The sequence below is a fragment of the Hipposideros armiger genome, unplaced genomic scaffold, assembly GCF_001890085.2.
Source record: "Hipposideros armiger isolate ML-2016 unplaced genomic scaffold, ASM189008v1 scaffold_318, whole genome shotgun sequence".
Classification (NCBI taxonomy): Eukaryota; Metazoa; Chordata; class Mammalia; order Chiroptera; family Hipposideridae; genus Hipposideros; species Hipposideros armiger.
In genome coordinates this window covers 1,976,402-2,003,608 of record NW_017731668.1, presented here as the reverse complement: position 1 = coordinate 2,003,608, position 27,207 = coordinate 1,976,402, and the positions used below count along the sequence as shown (strand labels likewise).

General features: G+C 34.4%; 1 protein-coding gene across 1 annotated transcript in view; it reads left to right on the top strand.

Annotated features, from left to right (window-relative positions):
* CNTN1 (contactin 1) overlaps nucleotides 1–27,207 on the top strand; it is a 132,942-nt gene that overhangs the window by 79,975 nt on the left and 25,760 nt on the right. The window contains exons 17-22 of the mRNA XM_019660444.1: nucleotides 2,974–3,044; nucleotides 5,779–6,013; nucleotides 8,434–8,537; nucleotides 15,606–15,792; nucleotides 18,678–18,790; nucleotides 19,588–19,744. Of these exons, the coding sequence (XP_019515989.1) occupies nucleotides 2,974–3,044; nucleotides 5,779–6,013; nucleotides 8,434–8,537; nucleotides 15,606–15,792; nucleotides 18,678–18,790; nucleotides 19,588–19,744 (867 nt within the window). The remainder of the gene's footprint in view (nucleotides 1–2,973; nucleotides 3,045–5,778; nucleotides 6,014–8,433; nucleotides 8,538–15,605; nucleotides 15,793–18,677; nucleotides 18,791–19,587; nucleotides 19,745–27,207) is intronic.

The window sequence follows — 27,207 nt, the reverse complement described above, 5'->3', positions numbered from 1 at the left end:
GCTAGCAAGCACTGTGGCTTCTCTGTGGCATATCTGGATTGTTAGCATTACTACTCAGGCATTTTGGGGTCCTAATTAAGTAAATTAAGTGTTACTTGAACACAAGCACTGCTGTACCACCGCAGTCAGTCTGATAACCGAGAAAGCTACTAAGTGACTGACAGGTGGGTGGTGTGTACTCATAGATACGCTGGACTAAGGGATGATTCAAGGCCAAGCAGGACAGTGCCAGATTTTATCATGCTGCTCAGAACAGGATAAATTTTAAAATGTCTAAATTGTTTGTTTCTGAAATCTGTGTAATATTTTTGCACTGCAGATGACCCTGGGTAACTGAAGCTGTGGAAAGCGAATGGATAATAGGGGACTGTTGTACTTTAATGCAAATGACTTAAAAAATTCAAATCTAAAAATAAAACTGGTAGTATTAGTTTCTTTTTATAGAATAAAAAAACAGTCATGGCATCAGATTGATTTTTTTTCAAAATATTTTTTAGATATATGGCTCAAATACAGAAGCAATCTTATAAATAGCATTAAGGAATCACTATTAGACTAAAATCATGGCCAAAGGACAAGTTAAAACCCCTCACTATTTTTAACCTTCCACAGTAAAATGATAAATATTGTTTATTCATGATTAATTCCATAATTCTGTATTTGTCCTAAATATCTGTTTAAATTCTTTTTAATGATTTATTGTTAAAAGAAAGTCTAGTTTGTTCACTGTTCAATGCCCTGGAGCCTAAAGTTAAGTAAGCCTCTTTGTGCTTGCGGTGATTTACTTGTCTGAAAGGAATCACTCTTTGGCCAAGACCTTCTGTTCCTGCAGGGCTAAAAGCAAATACAGAGCACCTCACTGCTCTCTTCTCAGATTCACAGCAGATACATAGGTTATGTGTGAATTCCACCTGTGAAAAAAACGTCCCTTAGCTGCTAAGACTACAACTGAACTGAAATGGAGAAAATTAAGTCAATAATTAATCCAAGAACCATAAAAATACTCTATTGAGAGATATAGTTACCTTTATTTCTATGCTTTTGCTTGTCTTATTTAAAGCATCATGGGCTCAATGAGCAATTTTTGAAAAGAAAAACAATCTTGAATTAGTTATTTGAGGCATGTTAAAAAGAACTTAAAATAAACATTATAAAGTGGAAAAATATTCAATCTAATGTAAATATACTCCATTGTTTAGCTCTGTTCTAAAGAAAAAGGTTAATTTTAGTTGTAATGAAAAGGGTCATAGGGGAATGATTTGGAAAATAGTACTTGTCCTGGCAAAGGCACTATTTGATTCAACAAATTGCAGTATAATAAATTATTCTAGAGTTATTTTTGAAATTTTTGCCTGTGACCACTGTACTTGCATGTAGAGTTAAACACAAAATTTGATTTATTCATTGATTATAAGACAGTGTACTCTTTGTTTCTCTATAACATGGAGAGTTTTAACTTCAGAATATGAATTATGGGGTTCAAAGAGTTTCCAGGAGTTATTTTAATACCCCAGCCTCCAATATGTCTTTATCTAAAGTGCTACAAATAAATTATCTTTTAACGTCCTTGTGAACAAATTTTATTTCTAATACTCATATGGTGACAGTTAAATAGTAAAATAAAACCTCTTGAACTTCAGGTTAATTTTTTCATTAGAAAAGGAAATCATTATATAGTTTTATAGATATAAAGAAAAGCATGAATTTTGTTTGTTTCTGTGCAATTAATGTACATACTTTACCCACAAATTTACATGGCTAACATTAGGAGAAGTTTTGAGGTATCTATCTTTGAGTCAAAATTATTTGTTAGTGATTTACTAAAAGTGCACCTCACTTTGAGAACCCTGAGGAAGGTGTGACTATTACCTGTTTATAAGGGATTTGGAGACTCAGGGGAGAACTGCTGTTTCATTTTTTTCTTTAAAATGTTAGCAGATCTGGGAGTGCTATTTCAGACTGGAGCCACAGCATTTGTGTGGGAAAATGTATGTCCTCCGTAAAAACACAGACTTCATCCATGTAGCTGGGTAGCTGGTCTTCAAGTACCTTGAGTGCAGGGACAAACTATGCTTATTAAAGAACAACCTGGAGGAAAAATACAGAAGAAGCCATTGGACTTGACAGTTAGAAGCAATTTTGTGATTTTTTAGAGTCATTTCAGTAATAAGAAAAAGTTAAAACAGATGATGGGTTGTTAAAAAGTGACTATGAAGTGAAGTACAAAACGTAGTCACATATCAGTTCTCTGCAGTTCAGTGACAGGAAAGGTTGTGATGGTCTGGAGATGAAGAGGAAAGCAGTATCACAAGATGACTTTTAAGGATGGAGAGGCTGCAATAGTGTCTCTACAGTAGACAGACGGGAAACTGAATATAAGAGGATAGGGTTAAGGGAGACCCAGAGTCACTGATGGGGGAAGATCCCAGAAGAAATTTAGGAACTGGAAGTGGGAGCACAAGGGACAATATTAGATTTCTAATATTTCCAGATTTTGGGGGGAAACATTATCCTATGTTAATGCACATGCACCACTTCTTAACAGTCATTTGTAGACTGAAGCACAAAACTAACAGAACAGTTAGTTCTTAGAAGGGCATGGAGTTCAAAAGTAAGAACTGAAATATTTCCCCAAAAAATGCATCTAATCTTTCAAAATCATATTAAATGAAAGGATACAGAAAGAGAGAAAGAAAAAAAAAAGGATGGGAGAGGCACATTGGCTTTGCTACCCTTTGCTGAAGAAAACCGGCACATTTCCTATGGCACTGAATCACTTGTTATCTTGGCAGTAAAACAGATTATTGCAGCTACTGTGAGCCATTGTTATAACTGAGTGGCTTTCATGTGCAGGGTGTCTTTTGCAGTGAAAGAAAAAAAAATATGGTTTCTGCAGTGCATTAGAACTTCAACGTCAGAAGAAGTTATATAGCCTCTCTATTGTGTTGTTTTGTGTGTTTGTTTTTGTTTCAGCACCAAATGTGGCTCCTTCAGATGTGGGAGGTGGCGGAGGAAGCAACAGAGAGCTGACCATAACATGGGCGGTGAGTCTTTAACAAATTGCATGTGGCATAGGCTGCTTTACCTATACTTCATCTCAAACCTAGTGTGTTCTTTGAACTAGATGAAAACAAAAGACAATGCCCAAAGCACGAGCAAGAATAAGTTGCCGAAATAATTTTTGTTCTTAAGTGCATGTCAGCTTTTACCTGGCTTATTGTGGCTTAGTGTGCAAAAATAGATCCTGGATGCCAAGGATCTCTTGGTCTAAAAAATTAAACAAACATTCAACTGTCTCTGATTCCAGAGATATTTTGAACTCATTGTAGTCTGGTAACCCTGATGTAATTTATTACATTTTTTTTTCTGACGTTCAAAACTCCAAAGATTCAGTTAAAAAGCTTTTATATTAGCACCTGTTTTTTTCATTGGAGCTTGCGTCTCACTTGTAACTCACTTTGATCATTAAGTGTAATCCATCATGTTAGGTCAGTCTTAGAAGTCACCCAAGTAAGTTGTTACTGATGTAGACAAAACATTTTATTAAATTTTTATGACCCAAAGGGGGTTCCATATTAGAGACTATAATGCCTGGAAAACAATGCATCTTAGCTAGATTTTTTTGAAGAAAGAGAGATATTGGTGTTGGGGAAGGCTGTGATAGTAACAAACTTGTCTGAATTAGACACCTGACGTTTGTCTAGGTAACATGTCTTATATAGCTCCATGTATTTATATGGCATTTTTAGTATTTAATCACTACTGATAGTCAAAGAATACAACTTAGGCCCTAAAGAATTTTGAGGACTGCAGGGAAAGTGACAGGTTTTATTCCTTACATAGATCAAATTGATTTATATAAAAGTAGATATTTAGCAAAAATTGATTCTTTGTTGTGTGATCATATTTTATACTAGGCATTTAAATCACATTTTAAAGTAAGATTTAAAAAATGCTTTTTATTTGTCTGACTGAAATTATTTATATGTAAGTTTTAGTGTTAACATAACATACAAAAGTGAAGATAATAGAAAAATTAGAAAATCTTATTCTTTTTTGATAAGGCTTGATATTCTTAAACTTTGTGAATATCAGCTTCGGGATAAGACAGGAGCTTGTCAAAAAATTCTGAATTGGAAATCCTGTTCTAAAAATGTGAAATAAAGTCTCTGAGAATATGGCCTGAGAATCATTAATTTTTGAAAGCTCCATAGCCAATTCTAATACATTTTGAATTCCATAAACTAAGTAGAGAATTAGCAATAAGAAAAGAATGTTTATTGTGGAAACGCTAGGTTATATCCTCTAATCTAAAATAACTTTTTGTACATCCTGTAATCATGCTTCAGGATATCTATACTGAACCCATGAACAACATGGGTTTGAACTGCCCAGGTCCACTTATACGTTCATTTTTTCCAATAAATACAGCAAATGTATTTTCTCTAATTATTTTCTTAATAACATTTTCTTTTCCATAGCTTACTTTATTGTAAGAATACAGTATATAATACATGTAAGATAAAAATCTGTTCATTGACAGTTTATGTTATTGTTAAGGCTTCAGTCAATAGCACGCTATTAGTAGTTAAGCTTTGGGGGAGTCGAACGTTTACACAGATTTTTGACTGTGCAAAGGGGTTGGCACCCATTACCTCCAAGTTGTTTAAGGACCCTACAACCAAGTATGACTTCTTTTATCCTTTGAACTTTACACATTTTTATATATTCCTATTTAACGTAAGTATATTCAAGCAACTGTGTTATAGTCACTTCAAGATTTTTCCTCAAGATACTTTAACTTAGAATTTTTGGTGAAAAAGTAAACACATATACAATTTGTACATTTACCTTATAGCAAAAATGACTAAATGATTAGTACTAGAAAGAGCTTTAAGTCAGTGTTCATACATAATGAATTATTAGGGCTAATGCAGACTTCTTTGTTGGACAATTGACATATGAAATAATAAGAAACTCAGAAAAAGTAATGCAAAACAGAACACTTGTTTCAGTGTTGGAGTCAGACAAGGTCCCAAAGCCAGCCTCCCACAGGTGAGTGCAATGTTAGCTCTTCTTCTTTTGCCTTCTCTCCTTTTTCCTCTGACCAGTTTCTGTTGTTTGGTTCCAATACAGATATTCTAGAGTCTTGTATAACTCTCTTATCATGCCTTTCAACTCTAAAATTCATTTATTCATTCACTGAATAAATACTACTTGTGGCCTCGTTCTAGGCACAATGGGTAAAGAAGTAATGAAAACTGACAAAATCTTTGTTCTAGTGAAACTTACATCCTAGTAGTTGAAAGAGACAATGAATTAGATAAGTAAGTTATATAGTGTATACCATGACAGTGTTAAAGAGAGAAAACAAAGCAAGGAGGTGGGATATGGAATATTCCGGAGACAGCCTGGAAATGGCCTATCTGTGGCCAGGGAAAACATCAAGTAGGTGATTTTTTCCTCAAGAAAGTGAGGGAGAGAGCCTTCTCACATATGGGAGAGCATCCTACTTAGAAGATAGAAAGAACTGAAATACAAAGGCCCAGAGTGGGAGCCCCAGAGGGATGTTCCAAAAATAGCAGACTTGGGAAGTGAAGTCATCACACGTTTGAGCATGTTTGCCCTGGAATTTTCAGGCAGCACTAACTTACAAACTACGTGTATGTTTTTACAACAAACGTGCTCCTGTGTATATCATTACTGTTATTTTCATTGAATTTTGCCAGCTGTTAAATGTATTGCTTAAACCTATTTAATATTTCATTTTCTATTTAGCCTTTGTCAAGAGAATACCACTACGGCAATAATTTTGGTTACATAGTGGCATTTAAGCCATTTGATGGGGACGAATGGAAAAAAGTTACAGTTACTAATCCAGATATTGGTCGATATGTCCATAAAGATGAGTCCATGCGCCCTTACACTGCATTTCAAGTCAAAGTTAAGGCCTTCAACAACAAAGGAGATGGACCTTACAGCCTCATAGCAGTCATTAATTCGGCACAAGATGGTAGGTTAAAAAAAAAAGGGGGAGGGTGGTGGGGGAGAAAAACCTAATCCTCTCTCTGGTAGGCAATTCATTTACTGTGTTTCAGGACTTATTAAGATCTTTTCTAATACTATACATTTAGTAAATGAATATTATTTTGAGCCAAATTAAAAGGTCAGTCTCTCCATCTAAATGATAAGAATGTTGCCAAACACTTTTCCATCCTTTAGTTCATGTCCATGGTTGTTAGGATATCTCCTCTTGAATAATTGGTTTGGACCCCTGTTCCTGGCCCCTTGATTACAATTTTGCAGTCAGAAGTTCTTCATACTTGATTGAAACTTCAGCCTGCCTATGCATTCATAAAGTTTACTACTTATTAATTCCTTAACATATTTTTTAGTGTTCCCTTTTTAACCTAACTTGTGTAATTGTAGCACTTATGCAACTTTTTGTCATTATAATAGAGTGCTGGAATTTTATTAAAGGGAATCTAGGCATAATTCTATGAAAAAGGATTTAGAAAGCCAGTTGAAATTTTTTTCTTGGAAAGGGAAAAATTTGGAAGGAGATTTAGGGGGAAAAAAATACTGGCTCTAATTGTTTTTCTAGAAACTTGAACTGAAGTGAGCATGCCCCGAGAGGACTTTATACATCTATGCTAAATAATATATAGTTTTAAGCTAAACCTAATTGCATTGATTTTTGTGATTTCCTACTTAAGCTACTATGCTTTTTATTTATTTTCCTATTAAAAAGATAAGACCTCCTTATTATATTTCTGTACTCACCTGCACTATTTGTGTAATTAATGGCTAGAAAAGCCAGTAGAGATTTCATTGGCCTCTGACCTAACACATTTGTCCTTGGCCAAGATTCTCTTTGCACATGTGTGAGAAGCACAAATGGAAGAGTTTGAAAACTTGAAACTATGTGAGATAGTCTTCTGACCTCTTAGAGGAAAAAGATTCTATTAGTTTACTCAATTAGCATTATTTTTACTCCAAAATAAACATTTAGCTATTCCTTAAAACTCACATATACGCTTCAGTCATAGAGTTATTAGTTTTCATATTTGTTAAAAATTTAGTATGTGTTTGAATCATCTAATGATTTTCACTTCCAATACAGACATGAAAGGCAATCTTATATGTGTGCATGTGCACACACATACTTATTTAAGTTAGTCAACTCAACTAAATGCATTTAAGAAATGAAGAAATTGTTTAAGTTTATACGCAATTCAGGACTTTTAAGTCCTGTGTAATAAGTCTTACATGCTCTATGCTTGTTCTGATTCAGCAGAAATATAATGGCTCAATGTTAATAGTTCGAATAACATGAGTACATCTCACAGACACAATAAAAGTACAAAGTATTTACAAGTTATTTCCTCACCCAATATCATTTTTTTACTGTTTTATTTGATGCTAAAGCAATCAGACAAATAGTCATGCTTGTCATCTCTTTAGTCATGGCTATCTGTATTAAATTACATTTATTTCCTAAATATTTCACAAATCTCATAAAAACTGCATGTGCCAAAACTCATATAATTGTTCATCTTTTTTTTTTTCAATGCTAGGAAATCATCCATAGTGCTAAATGTTTACCTTGATTTGAACTGTGTTCCTGTGTAGGACATTTTTAACATAAAAGAGGATTATGGCTTGTTAATAAACACAATAAAAATGGATCACTCTTGCTTAAAGATTTCCTTAGTTTCTTTGTGTAATTTTCATAAGGGATGTAAGTTACTTTTTTTCCCACTGAACACAGGCCATTTGGATACACATTTGACTTGATGCCCAGTTAAAAGATTAGACTTATATAAAAGCTTTCTTTAGTCCAAGAAGCAGTGGATGTCACAACTTGTTTCAAGGGATCTTAAAAAACAAAAATATCTTAGCTTAAACACAAAGAAGAAAGTGGGCCCTATTACTATGTATTTTTAGCTCAGATAAATAGAAAGCATGAGAAAATGGAAAATTCATTTTAATAAATAATGTTCTGTTATAAACATCAAATTTTCTATTTTTGATAATGTAGAGATGATAAGCTAAATATAATGAATTTTAATCTGTATCCACACATTTTCTTGGGCAGATTATTTGGGAGAAATTAAAAAAAAAAGTGTTTTGTCCATGAAGCTTTCCATGTTTAATAAAAGTGTGTGTGCACATGAATATATATGTGTGTCTATATTAAAATTCATGTATATAAATATGTGTGTGCATTTGTCACCAATGACCATAAAAGCAAGTAACATTAGAAAAATAGAGGAAGAGGTAACGCAATTATCGGACTTACTTTATTTAAGAAATATTAAAACTAATTTGGAAATATCAAACAAGATTTTAGTTCATACAGCAAATGGTGCTATTCAAATTTTATATTATAGTCATTTTATATATGAATGTAATGTTTTCATCACATTTCAGCTCCCAGTGAAGCCCCAACAAGAGTCGGTGTAAAAGTTTTATCATCATCTGAGATATCTGTTCATTGGGAGCATGTTGTAGAAAAAATAGTGGAAAGCTATCAGGTGAGTTCAATTTTTATCAAAGTGAATACATTTATTGATAAATATATCAGTATTAGTTTTCAAATATGTTGCATCTTTCAGTGTTCTATGTTCCATTGATTTATGTGGCAACTCACACTATATTCTGTGTAGGGCATTTATAAGCTATTTGGTAAGAGTAAAGCAGAGGCTCCGAACTGGTTTATGTAGCATACATGTAGAGTCTTATGTGTTGACAAATAATTAGCCAAAGTAAAAACTAAGGTCATAGCATCCATGGTTCAACAATATCTTTTGAGATAAACACTTTCATAAAGGTGAATTTTAAGTTTTTTGGAAAGCAGCTTGGTAATTTATAAAAGCATCCTTAACATGTTCACGCATCATACAATATATAGAAGATGTATTGCAGAATTGTATACTTGAAACCTATTTTTGTTGACCATTGTCACTCCAATAAATTTTAAATCAATCAATCAATTAATCAATCAAGTTCATCCTATTTGGCTCAGTAGTTCCACTTCTAAAAGACTCTCCAAAGGAAACAATTATAAATATGCCAAATATGTGCCTCATAACATTACCTATGAAGGCATAAAATTGGCAATACTTAAAATGTCCCAAAGAAAACTTCCCTTGAGCAAAGTCTTAAAAGGCCTGGTAAGAATTAGCCATAAGGAAAGGGGAGGACTTCTCTTAGTTTAAAAGAATACGACTTGGAAATTGAAGCTGGAATGATCATTGACGTTCTTAATACAGTGCTAACATAATTTAGACTTGATTGTGTAGGGAAAGTGAAGTCATGCCATATTTATAAGCACAGAGTGAAAATTAAGAGAAGTTGACATGATCCCACCTTTGCAGATGAGCAAATGGATGCCAAAGAAAGTAAATGGCTTGCCTCAGCACGAATGAAAAGTATCAGAGCAGTGTCTAAAACTCAGGCAATTTGATTCAAAGTTCAGGGCTCTATGTCAAACCACAGAGTTTTTGTTATGTTTTGTTTTGTTTTACTCAGTGAGTACTCTCCTGAAACCTTGGGCAGTGAGCTGTCCATACAGTCAGCTCGCCCTCTCGATTCTCGTGCTCCTCCTCTTCATCTGTCCACGGAGTGTTTGTTCCATGAAGGCAGGATTTTGTCTGTTTTGCTCTTAGTGCCAAAACAGCGCTGGGCACATGGTAGGCACTACCAAGATAGCTGCTGAGTGCTGTGAGAGGTACTGAAGTAGGATCAAATAAAGTGTTATAATCTGACCTTCTCAAAGGCATGTTTCTGAGATATAACTACAAAACCAGCCCACGTTTCTAAGTTTTAAATATGAAAACTGACAGGAAAAAACATTTTTGGTACTATTGGTTGTGATTTGGGTAGATCTCTAAGTGTGTTTATACAATCTTTACAAGGGTTCAGCTGAAATTTAGAGAGGAAATGATAGGAGTGGACCAAGAAGACCCAATATTCATAACTTATTAAACTGACAATTGCATTTACAGCTATTACAAAAGAAATGGGGAAGAGAAAGAAATTCACTAGATGTTACAAATCCTTGTAATAAAAAAGTCCAAAGGTATCTTGGGAGAAGATGTCAGTATTTGGAGCTTGAAAGCCATATTTTAGACCATAGGACTTTTTATTCTTTTATATTATTCATTTCTAAGTAAGAAAAAAGAGGAAAAAAATATCATTTAATATGTAACCCACTCATTGAGTCAAAGTGCTAAATGTATAATTTACTTTGTTAAAAACATGCCAGATATTTATATATTGTCTATGCCTAAGAATTATTTACTGACTATTTTATAACTTCCAAGAGGCAGAGTACAAAGGAAATATGAGATGGGAAGCCATGCATTGGCATCAATAAATTCAGACAATAATCAGAATATAAGCTTTTTTGACTAGAAAGTAAACATCAGTTAGGATTCTCAGTTAAATTGTTAGCAAAAAATAATCTTTGGCACTTAAGATTTTCACAAATGACAATTTCAAAGGAAATGGTGTGTGTCATCGAGGAATTTAGTTTCACAGATTTTTGACTTTTTGCAACTTTACATTAAGTAGCAAATTATGAGCATTGTGACTGAGAAGACATAGGTGATACCTCAGCTCTGTCACTGAGAAATTTGGTAGAAATTTTATTTTATTTCTGAATCTTAGTTTCCTCACCTGTAAAGCTGGAAGAGTAATCACTGCCTCATAGGGTTATTGTGTGGAAAAAAAGAAATAAAAATGGATAATGCTTTTCCCTGTTCTGTGTCATTGGACATTTGAAAACGATGATGATAATAGTGATGATGATATTAATGATGATGAAAATGATAACATTTGTTGAGCCCTTACTATGCTAAACATTTGATTAAGCTCATCGTGTCGAACCCACACAATACTCAGGTATCCCTGTTTTAAAAATTAAGGACTTGAGGTTTAGAACTGTTTGAGTAATAATTGGCATAACCAGATTTGAACTTAGATTCTTATCTCTACAGAGAATATTTGATTCAAATCCTGGAAGTAAATCACCAAATTGTTTTCATTCATTTTTTTCTTAAAAACCTTTCAGTTTTTCAACAGAACCTTGAATACCAAAGAGACAAACCATGAAAGCTTAAAAGAGAAAATTTGTAACATTTACTCTCCTGTAAGAAAATGCCCCTATATTGGGAAAAACTTGTCTGACTATAATGTGGTTATTGTTTCTATTTTAAAATGTGATGGAAAAAGCCAATGGTTTAACAAGATAGATGATTGAGAAAATTAATACCCCACTGCACTTCCTATGAAAATTTACTATGGGTTTAAGTTATAAAGAAACAGAGAACAAAACCAGCACATTAAAAATAATAATAATAGATAAAAGCTGGAGAAGCCTCAAATCCTTTGTGATTGACCCCACCTCAACATTAATTTCCTGACATTTCAAGTGAGAACTGTAGACAATTGGTTTAAAAATAATCCTCTCACATGCAATATATAGATGATGTAGAGAATTGTACACTTGAAACCTATATAATTTTACTAACCAATGTCACCTGAACAAATTATATAAAAATTTAAAAAAAGAATCAAATAGGCAGTGCAACTGAAAAAAATTAAAAATAATAGCCTGAAAAAAAATCATCCCTTATGGTTTTAAAGTGTATTTCAGTAGAATTTTTAAGTTTTACTAATTTTTTTCACTCTTGCCTAGTTAAAGAGCTCCCCACTTCTAATCTTAATCACTCAGTTAGTTTTCCTGTAGTGTAGCTGAGCTACAAGAATACAAGAAGCCCTTTCTATCAGAGGCATGTTAGAACTTTGGGCTTTGGCCGAGGAATCCACAAGACTTAGTTTGCTTACCCATCAAGTAAAACATTTGCTTGATTTAATGAAAACCAGCAAAATATACTATCAGGAACAATAAATACAAAATCTTAGCAACTGAATCAAAGATCAATGCAAATTATTGATTTTGCAATCATTTTAAAAAATTACCAGTCCTAAGAGGTCTACTCAAATGTTTTTAAAGGTAAATTATTATGGTGAACATAAACTAATATTTAGAAAGTGATTGCTTTTTTTTTTTTTGGAGACATCGTCTACCTTTGTCTGGATATCCCCAAAGCACACAGGTGTGATAAAATGCAGTTCTGTTGCTATTGTTGTTTGTTCAGTTTAATTTAAATATGACCCCAGGAAGCAGATATGAGGAAAAAATCAGAGTGAACAGGAGGCAGAAACTCCCAAAAGAAGATGCTTGATCTTGTTGGAAACCACTGTGGGCAACTGGTACTTTATCCCTTGGGATCTTTGAGGCGCTTTAGAAATGTGGTTTAGAATTGCTCTGCCTGGGATGAAAGGGGAAGGTTTCATCCACCCCTGATGGGGACATTGGTTAAGGGTGGCCCCATGGCCATCACCTTTCCTTCCCACTTCCATGGACTGTTGAGCAAGTTTCACAATGTCACATCAAGTATGACCCAGCACAGGGAGTGAGACATGAGCAGTACTAGCTGCTGTGAAATGCTAACTGGTAGTACTTATGGGAAGGTGGGTGAAGACTGCATAGACTTGGTTGGTTCCTGGACCAGTAGGTGGAATAAAAGGGAACTTTCAGTAGCTCTAGAGGTGTCAGAGTACAGATTTTGAAGAATTTATATTATATATTGCTATTCCTAGCCCATAGAATGTACTGGTACTTGAGTTAGTCTGGGATCTGGATAACATAAAGTTATACAATATCTTTATAGAATTTGAGGTTTTTTTGTGTCGGCCTCATTTTTTTCACTTGAATAACCACAGTTAGACATTTACTTAAAGATTGTGTTAAATCCTTAACAAAATAATATCCATTTATCACAAGATATTTTTTTAAGAAAATTCACAATTGAAAGGAGAGTACTTTGAAATCTAATACAAAAGTTAACTAAAATAAAAATAATAAAATAGAGCAAGCCTAATTTTCAAAAGTGCTAAACATCTACAAACACTTCCATAGTTGTAACGTCCTTTTTTTTTTTCTCTAAGCTTCTTTGGAGAAAATGAGATTAAAGTGCTGTTTTTCTTACAAAGTTCTTAAATTTCCCTGGGAAAGGATATAACTATTATGTTTGTACAAAAGTGGCATTATTGTGGCCCATAAGTTTATGGAAAGTGTAGTTATTCTTAATTAAAAATATGGGTTAGCTCTTTTTCTGAGGCTTTTCTTTTTGGCTTCTAAATACTTTTCTAAGGAACAAATTTTCTTGAAGCAAAATTACACACTTAGATCTCCTTGTCAAAGATATTAGTAATTTTATATGAACTTAAGCATTTTGATTTTTTCCTTTATTTTCTTTTGAGTAAGATCTATGAAGACAAAGAACATGTTTGCTTGGTTCTTCTCTGCATTCTGCGCATCTAGCATAGTAACTAGTACAAAGTGGGTACCCAATAATTATTTGTTCAATGAATGAATACCATGCATCAAATGTGTCTTATGTGCACAGTGTTTAAAAATAAATAATGAACACCTATCCTCAGAGTTTATAATCTACTATTAGTAGAGAGAGACAAGTAATGAGGCAATTCCATAATTGTTTAATAAGCATATTATGATAAATTAACACTGAACAGAGGATTCTGTGGAGATTTTAGAAACATGCAAGGAAAAAGTTAAAATTATAAAATGCCACAGCAATAACTATTTAAAAATTAATATTTTGTTCTTCTAGTATAGGAAAATGAATTTATAGCCTACTATCTATAAAGTGGGACCTCTTTTTTTATTTAGTTTTTTCTTTTCTTTTCTTTTCTTTTTTTCCTGGTAGCAATAATCTACTTTTACTAATTCAGGGAGGTTCTCTTTTGGCCTCCATAGTGATTAATCAAAAGCAGTACGTTTGTTCTGCTCCATAACTGTAGGTTGCATCCTTCACTTCAAGCAATTTTCTCAGTTTTCTCAAGCAATTAATGTTGGTGCTTCACCACAGTGGAAAACTCAATGAGAGGATCAAGATGCAATAGACCAAATTTATCATCTGTTTGGAAATTAAGTGCATGGCCAATGGCAGTTCGGCTAAGAAGGACGATGCCATATTTTACATATATCCATCTACTGTTTATTTTAGGGTTCTTTGAAAACATTAAGTCATATGTAAATATGTTTTAAGTTAAGGAGAGACTGATTATTCAATGAAATCATTTTGTATAAGATGCTCATTTGTAAAGGTTTAGTATACTATGAAAATGTCATACAACTCTCATATTCTAAAATAAGGAAATCAGGGACTATTTGGCATACTTAATAAACTGCTCCCTAGGTGCTTAACTAAGCATAGTTAAGTCACTGCTTTAATTTATTGTGAATTTAAATGGAGACTCTGTGACAAAGTCAGATGAATAAAGCCATTGGTCATTTAGGACATAGGTGCAAAGAGTAAATTAATGAAAGCTTCGTTCTTTCCTTTTGTATTGTCAAAATGCATCATGGAATTTTGGGTGAGATGACAGAAACATTTTACCACTATAATTCCCCATGTTAGTGCATAGTATTTTTTTTAGAAATGGCTTTTAGTATAAGTATTAATCTAATTTAGAAGCTTCTCTTCTTAAACTGGATAGAAAAGTTTTTATAATAGAGTGAAAATTTAAAAATGTGTTATACATTCAGTCAACAAGCATGCATTTAGAAATGCATGCACCCTGTGGACTTCAGTTTTCATTACTAGAAAACAGGAGTGAATACTACCATTCTAGTTTTGTTGTGAAGATAATGTATTTGGATGACCCTAATGCAGTGTCTGGCATTTTATTAGACTTTTTTTATAGACAGGGCATTTAAAATCTATGTAATACCAGTATACTTATAAATTCTTTTCTTTTACTTATACCTGAGATATAATTAGATGTTTGACCAATGAAACAGCTTTATTTGAAGAATAAAAATCACAATTCATAGAGTTTAAGAGACAAGGAAGGCTGTCATTACTAAAAGTAATCATTTCTAATCACTGCATAGATAGAATTTTAAAAAAATTATCTTAAATTTAAATGATTTATACAACTAACCAAGTTATTAAATGTAATATTTCCTTCACATCTAGCCTCTAGATAGTTTCGAAGTAAATAACATATACATGTTTCTGAAATGAAATAGCAGAAAGTTATCACACTGTATGTTCTAGGCCACATGATGACTATTTTTGCCAAGCAAGGTTATATTCCTGTCAAGCTGCTTTGTCAATGGCTCATAACAAATTTGAAATCATGTAAACAGCAATAAAGCAGGAAACAGATGATCAAAATTTTTGTGGCAAATAGTTCAAGACAGAAGTTCAACATTTTGAAGGTAAATCTTATGAAAGTTTTTTGGTTTTTCTTTCTCTTTGTCATTATTAAGACTATTTCAGGCAATCATGCGAGCCTTTGATTTGCCTCTGACAGCTTTAATCACATCTGTGTTGTATGCCTTGCAATAGTCTAAGACTGATAGACGTATAAGGAACATTAAGAAATATTTGAGACTATAGTGCTCAGTCAATATCAATGGGGACAGAGTCAGTTGAAAAGAACTTTTCACAACGGAAATGTCTGAGTCATAACAAAATATTATTCAACTTGAATGTTTGCAGATTCGGTACTGGTCCATCCATGACAAGGAAGCAGCTGCACACAGAGTTCAGGTCAACAGCCAGGAGTACTCGGCCAGGCTGGAGAACCTTCTGCCCGACACCCAGTACTCTGTGGAAGTCAGGGCCTGCAATAGCGCAGGGTGTGGACCTCCCAGTGAGATGATTGAGACCTTCACCAGGAAAGCACGTGAGTCTCAGCATTCGCATTTTAGACACTGTCAAAAACTACCAATCGATTCTATCACGATGAAGGTACATTTGAGAAAAATTTGTTATCTAGCAGTCTTAGCACATTTGGTTTTCAATTCTTTCCATTCCAATCACGCAAAACTGTTTTTTAAAAACATTGTTAGTTAATGTAGATGATGGGAAAATGTGGAATGCCTTTATACATTTAATCTCCCTTTTAGCAATAAAAGTACAGAACCTCTCTTTGTGAAGATGCCCCTCAAAATTTTGTATCATTGCATAATTAATTTGTATTCATGTTGTTATTGTTTTAAATTTTCTTTTCATATAAATGTATCGACAGCATGATGAAATTAAAATTCTGCTTTTTTTAATGCTTTGATTTACAAACTTTCATCATTGCACAGTGCAAATGCAAGTTAAATGCTGTAGCACTACGTTTACCCTCTTATCACCATATGTTCTTTATTCATGTAACAAGACCACCTACCCTGCTCAGATTTTCCCGTCATTTTCATCTATCTGGCTTTACTTTGAGATCTCTTTCTTGAACTGAGTTGAACATATTAAAAAGGAAAATTTATATTCAGGATTCTAGGGAGTTTTACAGTAGTTTGAAGACATGATTACCACTAGGGCTTAAAGATTTATGCAATTCCTTTGGAAAAAAAGAAATTTCTAACAGAACGTGGTGGTAAAAGGCAGACTTTGGTACCATACATGGGTCAGATCTGTTTCTGCCACTTACGAAATGTGTGACAATAGACAAATGACCTCACATCTTTAAACCTCAGTTTCCTAATTTGTGAAAGGAGGCTTCATTCCTTTGTTTTTATTTTTTTATTTTCCGTTTATTCATTCATTGGAAGTATGCTAAGTGCCCAGCATTGCTCTAGGTGTTGAGGATACAGAAGATCAGACCTACATCCTCTTTTCACGAGGTTTACAAACTAATGGAAGAAGAGAGAAAAAATAAATAAATCAAATAAAACCAAATAAATATGATATTATCAGATGACAGGGCAATAAAGTGACTAGCCAGATACTGAAATGGAAAGTGACTTGGCCAAGAGCCAAATTCTAATTGCCTGGCTTTGAGAAGATGCAATTTGAGCTAGGATATGAGTAATAAGGACCCACTATCTGATGACTGGGGCTAGGGGTGGGGGAAGATTGTTTCAGGCAGAGAAAATAACTAGTGAAAGCTTTTAGGTGGCAAGAGTTTGATATGCTTTAAGTAGAGAAGTGCCAATGGGGCCAGAACATAGGCTCTAAGGCTCTGAGGTGAAGTGTACTGTCATCCAAATATGAAGGCCCTTATAAATCATAGGAATGAGTTTAAGTTCTTCCTAAGTATGATGAGAAGAAGTCAGAAGATTTTAGGAAAGGGAGGTTATCTAATTTATGTTTAAAAAAAATCATTCTGGGCCGGCCGAGTAGCGCGATGGTTAAGAACTGGCTTGGGACGCCAGAGGGGCCCGGTTCAGATCCCACATATGAGGGCCAGTGACACTGCCCTCCACAGCTAAGATGCTGAACAACAGCTCAACCTGGAGCTGGGCTGCCGTGAGTCGCCGGCGACGGCGTAGGCTGCAGCCCTGTGTGGCAGTGGGTTGCCATGGGCTACCGTATGTAGCCAGCCAGCCAGCATGAGAGGCCAGCAGCCGCAGTGAGTGGCCGTCCAGAAGCTGGCGACTGATCTGCCTCGCCCGGGAAGAGCACAATGATGGTGCCAACTTGGACCAGTGAAGCAACAGCTAGACTGAGGAACAAAAGGAGAGCAACTTGTCTGTTTCCCTTCCCTCAATTCCCAGCGCTGTTCCTATCCCCTCAATTCCCCAATAAAAATCTTAAAAAAAAAATCATTCTGACTTCTAGATGGGCAATGGATAGTGATGGATAAGAGTGTAGGCAGAATAGCCAATTAGGAGGCTATTTTAGTAGTCAGGGAAAGAAATGTAGTGGTTAGAACTCAGTGATAGTAGAGAGAAGTGAAAAACTCGCTGCAAGCAGAATTGACAACTTGCTGATATTTGGATGTTGGCAATAAACGGAATGAAAAACAATACTAGATTTTTTTTTCTTTTGAGAAGCTGGGTGTTTGGTTGTGAAAGACTCACAAACAAGCATATTTGGGGGCATATAGCAAATGTCCCATCTTGATTTTATTATACTTGAGAAGCCTTTTAGGCATTCAAGTAGAGATAGGCAGTTGCACACGTGTCTAGAGCAGGGGTTGGCAAACTTTTGAGACGGAAGAGCCTCTAGAGGTTAAGAGAAAGACTAGACCTTGAGATAGAGTTGTGAGTGCTTAAAACTATGGGCCCAGATTTAAGATTTAGGTAAGATTCGCTGAGGAGACAAGGGGGCTCAGGATCAGATCCTAAGTCATTCCAACATGTAAAAATTGAGCAGACAGCATGGCGCGAGTAAAGCGTGGCAATGAGAGAGAGCAGCCAGGGAGGAAGAAGGCACACCCAGATGTTAAAAGATCATGAAGTTAAGAAAAGAATGAGATTCAAGAAGAAATTAGGAGGCCAAGTCTATGAAGTGCTGAAAAGATAGTAAATTTGAAAAAATTTTAAAAAGTGACATTAGATTTGACCTTGAAACGACAGTTTCAAAAGATGTGCAAAAGGAAACCCAAGTGAGAGGAGAATAGAAGTTACTTACATAACCTACCTCACAAGGCCATAGGATACAGTAAATGCACCCACGGATATGAAGTGTTTAGCATAGCACCTGGCATATAGTAAGCGCTCATCAAAATTAGCCATTGTTATCACATTATTATCATCAGTGTTATAATCCTTGATGCAATGCAGCTTGCAGAACTGACGTTAGATATGATGATTGTCAATTCCATGTTATTCCTTTTCACAGCTCCGAGCCAACCGCCAAGGATCATCAGCTCCATAAGGTCTGGGTCACATTACATAATTACCTGGGATCATGTGGTTGCACTATCAAATGAATCTTCTGTGACAGGATATAAGGTAGGTAAAAGATTACTAGGTTATTCCTTGCACAAGCCTCGCTCTTATAAAGAGAAATTGATGTTTGGACTCTGCTGTTTTGAGAAACCCATTCAGCTGTCTTATCCTAGCTGCATAGCAGGCTCAGGTGACACAGAGCCATGATCAATTTTGAAATGAGAAAAGATCTTCATGAAGTCTAGGAAAATGCTACATCAAATGAGCAAGATAGAATAACTGCTTTAAAGTATAGAGGTGTTAGAACAGTCAGCACCTAAAGAACAGAGACAGAAAGAATCCACTTGTGTTTGGCAATGATTAAGATAGTGCCCAGCACACAGTGAACTTTTTGATGTATTGAGTTGCCTTCTACAAATGAACAAAAATGAAAAAAAAAATCATTTCTGTGTGAATTCCCTATCATATTTTTCATTGTATACTGAATTTTGGGAGTAATGTAAAAAAAAATATGTAAATTGTGAGGAAGATTTTTAGACTATTTCAATATATTGAAAGAGCCCTCAGTTTACACTATGTATTTAAAAACAAACAAATATTTTTTCTCTCTGTTTTGGGTCATCTCAAATAAATAAAATTCAGATGCATAAAGCACATGCTCTTGGATCACCCTAAAAAAAAATAGGTGAAATCGAGTTCTGTGAATTAAAAATAACATTATTTTCCCAGCAAGTATATTACACATAGCTATCTAGGATTTATTTTATTAATAAAAGTGTGAGAATATTCTTGTTGTAGCTTTACGACATTGGCTCATTATTACCAATTTATTAAGTATACATATTTTGGGACTTTTTAAGGTACTCTATAGGCCTGATGGCCAGCATGAAGGCAAACTATATTCAACTCATAAGCACTCCATAGAGGTTCCAATCCCCAGGGATGGACAGTACGTTGTAGAGGTTCGTGCACACAGTGATGGAGGTGATGGAGTGGTGTCTCAAGTCAAAATTTCAGGTAAGCCAGTCATTTAAGACCCATTTCAATTAAGTATTTTAAGTTCTAGGCCATATGGATTCCCAAAAGTAAAGGTAGGACTGATATTCACAACAATATCAGTGTTTTGCTAAATACATTTGAAATGGCAAGGATGCCCTGAAACTTGATATTTCTTCCCTTATGAGTCACAAAAGTAAATTTGCAACAAACTGCATACTTGTTGACTATTATCTGGATGTCAAAGCATAATTAAAGTACCATAATGCATTAAAATGGCACATAATACTAGACCGTTAGATAATAGTATCCGATAATATCTCATAAATCAAAAGGAAATTCAATTAATATTCTTCTAGCCCCCTTTTCCTTGTTCTTCACATATTAATATAGTAATAAAATAGAAAGACAGTAAATGATTGCTCTTTTACCATCGCCTCTCTTTAGCTCAACTAAGCTGTTCTTTTTCCTGCAAACTCTATTTCTAACAGCATTGGTGAATTCAAAACAAATATTTGAGGCAGTGATTTCTTCCCTTTTTTGGATTTGTTGAACTATATTATTGGTTTAAATTTTGTTTTTTTCTCATCCTGCATGCATGAAATACTTTAATTATAAAGAATTAAATGTTAATTTGAAAATTTTATGAGAGACTCCTAAATACTGTAACATGCTAAATCAAAGATGGGAATAACTGGGCTGGCCAAGTGGCTCAGTTGGTTAAGAGTTGGCTTGGGAACGCAAGCTCTGAGCAGCAGGGCCACTGGTTCGGATCCCACATGTGGGCCAGTGACGCTGTACCCTCTACAGCTGAGATGGAGAACAGCAGCTCGACCTGGAGCTGGGCTGCCATGAGTTGCCGGCGACGGTGTAGGCTGCAGCGGGACTGCAGTGGGCTGCTATGAGCTACTGTGAGTGGCTGGCAGCCACAAGAGCTGCCATGAGCTGCCGTGAGCGACCGTCCAATGGCCGGTGACCAACTGCCTCGTCAGGGAAGAGTGAAATGATCACAATACCAACATGGGCCAGTAGGGCAGCGTCCTCCATGACTGGGCTGGAGAACCAAGGGACAGCAGCTTGTCTGTTCCCCTTCCCTGATTCCCCGGCGCTGTTCCCCTCCCCCAATTCCCCAATAAAATCTTTAAAAAAAAACTAAAACGAAGATGGGAATAACTGATTTAGAAAAAAATGGTGATTTACAACTATTTAATGAATATTTTTATATATATTAAGTTAAACTAATAAAATATCCTTAAAGCAATGCCATACTTTTTAGTCTGACCATAATTGCATAAAGAAACTGTAGAATTAACATTAGGAAATGTTAGATATTTGGTGAATGGTACCATTATACAATTTTTAAATTTAAATTAGGATTTATTTGCAAATTGTTTAAATTATTTATAGTGAGGAAAGCATGTAAATACCAATGGAAATTTTAGGCTTTCTCAAAAAATTAAATTATTCACATTGAAACTTTTGTAGGTTAAATATTATGTTGTTTTAGAAATTTGGAAATTAGAAAAATCTGAAAGAAAAAAATAATCAATTATATCCCAATCACTTCAATTAACTACAATTAATGTTCAGTGGAATTTACATCTAGTAACTCTAAATGCACATATAATTTCATGTTTTAGTTTTTATTAAATATATCATGTCATATCCTATTTTTATCAATTATGTTGCATGAATAGTCCCTGACCATGTCATTAAAATTTTAGAAATTTCATTTAAAATTATACATAATATTTTTTCAAACAAATGTACAAAGTTTACCCAGTCCAATATTTCTTATCATAATACTGTTTTGAATACATTTCTATAAATTAATCTTTCTTCAAGTTAAATTTATTAATAAATGAGATAAAGTATTTTACTTCTATATTGCCAAAATTTTAAAAAATTATTTATCAATTTATGTTTCTATTATCATTGTATATGAGTGCATTTCCCACTGTACCACTGTAATATTAGTCTCTCTTTTTAGTCATTACTAAATTGAAAGGAGAAAAAGACATCATTTTAGTTTTGAAGCACTTTCTAAATAACACACCATCAACAGTTTCGCACTTAGCAGGGCTGTTTCACAAAAGGAAATGTGGATAATATTTGGAGGGTGGTAAAGTGCAGAAGAAGTGGGTAAATGACTTTTGAACACTGATCTTCCTTGTCTAGAAGCCAGCCATAGCACACTGCTGCTCTCTTCATGTCCTTCCCCTTTAGTCATTCCTAATGTGAAACAGAATCTAGTTTATGGAATTTAAATGACAGAAGTTTATAGCTAGAGATGCTTTAAAACTACAATATCATCATTGTAGTTATAACAAGTGGTGTGCTGATAAATGTTAAGCAACTGACTCCCCTTGGATGGAAGAATCACTGGTTTATGGTGTTCATGGATATCTGTGGTGTAAATATTTTCATCATGTTCGATTTCAAGTTTCCATGAGATGTCCCTAAATGTGGAGCTGGGAAGAGATACTCAGTAGCACAACCTTATATAGGATCACCACCATACCGATGCAGTAGGAGTGACTTCAAAAGCATTGATGACATTAGATGTAGTAAAATAATTAGGAAGTGATGAGCTTGGGTATTTACTACCTTTATTTGACACATTTTCATTTAACTAATAAGTTTATATAATTCCAATTTTAATAACAGTGTTTTGAACAACTCACTCATAAATTTTTTTTTTAATTAACAATTGTCCATTGGGAAGTGGTATGGAATAGCTATGGCACTCCACGGTTATTATCTGACATCTCGGTGTAAAGGGCTTGTGTGTGGAAGACACAGAGTGTGCTTCCTTTAGAAACCTCAAACATACTCAAAATAGTTTCCTCTTTCTTTTTGCCAACTAAAGGACAATATTCTTATTAATGCAAAATGTGTTATTTATCTCTCAGCCTGAGCAAACTATACAAAGAAACTGAAGAATTAACATTAGGAAGTGCCAGGTGCTTGGTAAATAGTACCATAAAAATCAGAATTTTATGATTTAAGTTGGGATTTATTTGCAAATTATTTATATTGCCTGTAATGAGGAAAGCATGTAAATACATAATGGAACTTTTAGGCTTTCTGAGATATTTAAAAGAGCCCTAATACTTTCCCTTGTTTCAGTTTTCATACCTAAAATATGTAGCCAGGAATATTAAACATTGCTAGGTTAATGTTTATATGCATTATGCCATCCATTTATTCATTCAACAAATATCCATTAATTGCCTACAATGCATTAGGCACAGTTCGCATACTTAAAATGTGCTGTCGTTTATGTATTTTAACATCCCTCCGAGCCCACATCACAAGCCTCCCCACTGGCCCCATTGCAATTCTAAAATTTTTCTGGGCTTCCAGTTTTGGCTTCCTATACTCCATTCTCTGTGCAGCAGCCAGAGGGATCGTTTCAAACATAAGTCAAATCATATTAACTTTCCTCTTAATTATCCTATAGAATAAAATCTAAATGTCTTACCATGGCCTATAGTGCCCTCTGTAATCTGGCCCTGTCAAACCCTCTCACCTCAGGTAAGTGATCCCTCCCTTGCTCCACTAGCCTTCTTTCTCTTGAACATACCAACATTATCCCTTCCTTGAAGCATCTGTCCTTGTTCTTGCTGCTGCCTGGAATTCTCTGTACGTTGGCATGGCAGGTTCATTCTTGTTATTTTTGTTTCTGCTCAGATGTCACCTCCTCAGGGAAGTTTTATATGGCAACCAATGTAAGATAGCCCCCTATTCTGATTTTTTATCATATCACATCGCTGTTATTTTTCTTCATAATGTTTATGACTATTTAAAATTCTCTTACGTATTAATTTATACTGTTGATTGTCCATCTTCATCGTTACTTGAATGTAAACTCCATGGCAGCAAGCTCTTTTCTGCCTTGTTCAGCCTTTAAATCACCAGCCCCTAGGGTGCGTGTCTGCCACGGAACAGAGTTTTAACAAATAATTGTATAATAAATTCATGATTTCTCTATAGAGTAAAATTTAGTTAAGAGAATTATTTGGGCAACTTAAACTATAGTTTAGATGTCTAGAATGTTGATACACTCCCCTTTAGGCACATGATTTGAATTATGCCATGGGTTAATGACAAGGTTGATTCTTACAAAGATTAAAACTTCATGTTAGAGGTATTCTAGAAAATTTATTAGGCATAGTAACCTGTAACTCCACTCCTCCCTGACCTGAACACTGTTATCTGCTGTCTTAATAAATTATCCCATATTTATAGATTATAGTTCACATTGAGGCAAATGTAACACTGTAAATGTTTCATCACAAGCATACTGTCTCTAATAAGTTCAAGTTTGTTTTTTAAGACCCTTTTGTTTTTATTTATCATTGTGAGCTAAATTAAGAATAATATGAAGGGAGTCACATTTTGAACAAAAAAGTAATAAACTAACTTGATTTATGACATATTTATTATATATTTTAGAATATAGATTAACAATTATCCTTGATCATAAATAAATACTCACAGAGAACTATGTATTTCATTATTTATGTACGAATGTACATATTTTGACCTTTTATTTTTCTTTTTAGTTTAATCCTCCGCTGGGCGCAACTGATCTCACAGATTCATTGCACACACATTTTCAAATATCTAACAGTTAAGTATCGTGACTCATCGCTTCTATTCTTCCCCCTCTAGCCTAAACTATCGCCAGTCATGTTTGTGACTTAGTACAGTCAAGACATATTTCATAGCGGCATCTTTGTGTGCAATGAATCTGTGAGATCAGTTGCACCCAATGGAGGGTTAAACAGACTACAGATATCTCAGTCAAATCAAGGAAGGCTTTTTAAGGACATTTTAGAGTCTGGGCTTCTTAAGAGCAAGAAGTAGTCATTTGAAACCTTTAAGGTAGAAGTAACATAATCAGATATTTGCACTTGAAGAATCACTTTGGTGATTGTGGAAAATATATATGTAGGGGAGTAAGATGTAGGGAGATGAATTATAAGGCTATTATCATAGAATGATTAAAGATGATGATGGTCTGGCCTGGAAAGAGGGCAGTGGTGAAGGTTCTACAAGAATAAGGCATCTTTTCCATTTGATTTAAAGTTGCTATATATTCATTTTGTTGACTTTATGTCTTCTAATAAATCTATAATTTATCCTGATGTTACCACAGATGATGCAATCTAAGCATTTATCCTACTATTTTTGGTAACTCCAAGCTATTAAGTTAAACTATATAATCAAAGCCACTGAACTTAAACACTGATGAAAAACACATTTTTTTTTTTTTTACTTTGTCCTCTTCTGCCCAGTAGCAGAAGAGGAAGAAAGCCTAGGAAACCATATTTTAGGTAAAACCTTTAGTAGTTTAACTCCATTACTAATATGTTCCCCTCTCTCCTGTGCCGAAGAAGTACAGTATAAAAGAAACAAGAGGATAATTGGGGTGTTTAGATAGATTTAATTCATACTTTATTAGAATAAAATGTGATATTAACACCATCAATTTTGCAAATAGATCCTCTGTAAGCATTTTTTTAAATCCAAAATTGGTTCTTGGAGCTTTTCTTTTTAAAAATTAAAGTTTATTGGAGCTTCTAGTCTTGTATAATAGCCGATGTATGTACAGAAAGGATAATAATATACATAGTGCTCTTAGGTTTATTTTATCCCGCCTTCTTTAGTGACAGGATGCTATATATTTCAGTGATTCCCATATCTGCAACTTTATAAGTATTGTTTGTCATTTGGGAAAAAGAGATTGCCATGAATAAATTAACTACTAACCTGAATATTTGAAATGGTATATTATATGACAGTCAAATGCCATTCTTATAAGAACATCATCATAATTTTAAAAATTTATCTTGTGACTATGGCACAAAAAATTATCACTAAGGAAATGGTATCTTTCCAACCATTTTGAAGTAACCAGACATTGTGTTTTCCATTGCTATATGTTGTGTGGAAAATCAATTTGAGAGTTTAAGTGGATGCATCCACCTTATGTATTTCTAGGCCGATAAATAGCTTACATTTAAAATTACCTCTAACATATCTATTCTTTTCGTTAACCTTGAATCATGACTATCCACTCAAAATCATGTTCCAATACATGGCTGTACTTAATACTCTTAGTTTTGTAATAATCATGAAAACAGAGAAGTATCTGATAAAAGTGATATTTTGTACAGCTCTAGATTTGACTCACTGCCCTAATCATTGTTAATGTAATTCTATAAATGACCCATGTTTACTCCAGGAGTTGAGCTTACAGAGAATTCCCAGAGTCTTATTTATCTTTTAGAAGCTTTGAGCACTCGTTTTTAAAGCAGGTTTTACCACTTTGTCAGGCCACACACAGCACCTCTGCATCTAAACTAACTTGGGTTTTCCTAACTCTTTCCCAAGTTTTCTTTCAGCTACTGGTAAGTTCATACAACAGTCCCAACATATTATTTTGTGTTCATTTACTTAGACGCAGAAATAATTTGGTTGGAAAATTCCTCAGTGGAATACATTATTATAAGAATAAAAAGGGAAATTAAAGATAATCTTCCAAGATTTACTTACTACCAAAATAATTTTGGTTTATGAAATACAGTCTTAGTCTCTGGAGCTATACTTTAGTGTTATAATGTGCAAATAGTTTTTATCCTCTGTTAGCTAAAACTTACCCTTTAAAAAATTACATATTTTCATAGTACTTTTGCTCTCCATAACATGGATTCATTCAGTAAACAGCTACTAAAAACCTACCAAATGTCAGGCATTCTGCTAGTTTATAGGTTACAATAATTGGCAAGCCCTTCTGAAACTTGGATTCTAGTGGATATCAGGAAAATATTGAACTAGCACCAAATAATAAACATTTTTTATATCTGGGTTTATTCAGGCTTAAAAGAAAAAAAAAGTGGCTAATATAGAGAATAAAAGAGGTAGAACTGATTTGAATAGGGTGATCAGGTCAAACCTCTCTACTTAGGTGATGGTTATCCTGAAATGCAAAGGAAAGGAGCTAGCCATATCACAAGAGGGGCAAGAGTCATATATATGGGGGGAATGGTAGGATAGAACTTGTCATGTTCAAGAAGCTGAAAGGAGGCCAGTGTGCTTGGGTGTAGTGGTATGAGATGAGTTGGAGAGGTGAAAAGAGCAAAAGCCATGAACGGTCTGACCTGGATTATGTCTCAGACTCATATCCTTCTGCTCTCATTCTAATTCTCTTCCTCACCCTATCTTCAAAGGCTTTTGTGAGAAATTTGTACTCTATTCTACGTTCAATGGGAAAACACAGATGTGCTTTCAGGAAATGAGTGATGCAATCTGATTTAAGATAATTTTTTCTGTAGTGTAGAATATACATTGAAATGAAACAAAAAGAGGAGTCAGTACAGCTGGTGAGAAGTGAGCAGGTCTGAGACCCAATCAGAACAGGTAGAGTCTCTTTCAGAAAGAATCAATTTATAGGTAATTTAAGATTCTTATTTCTC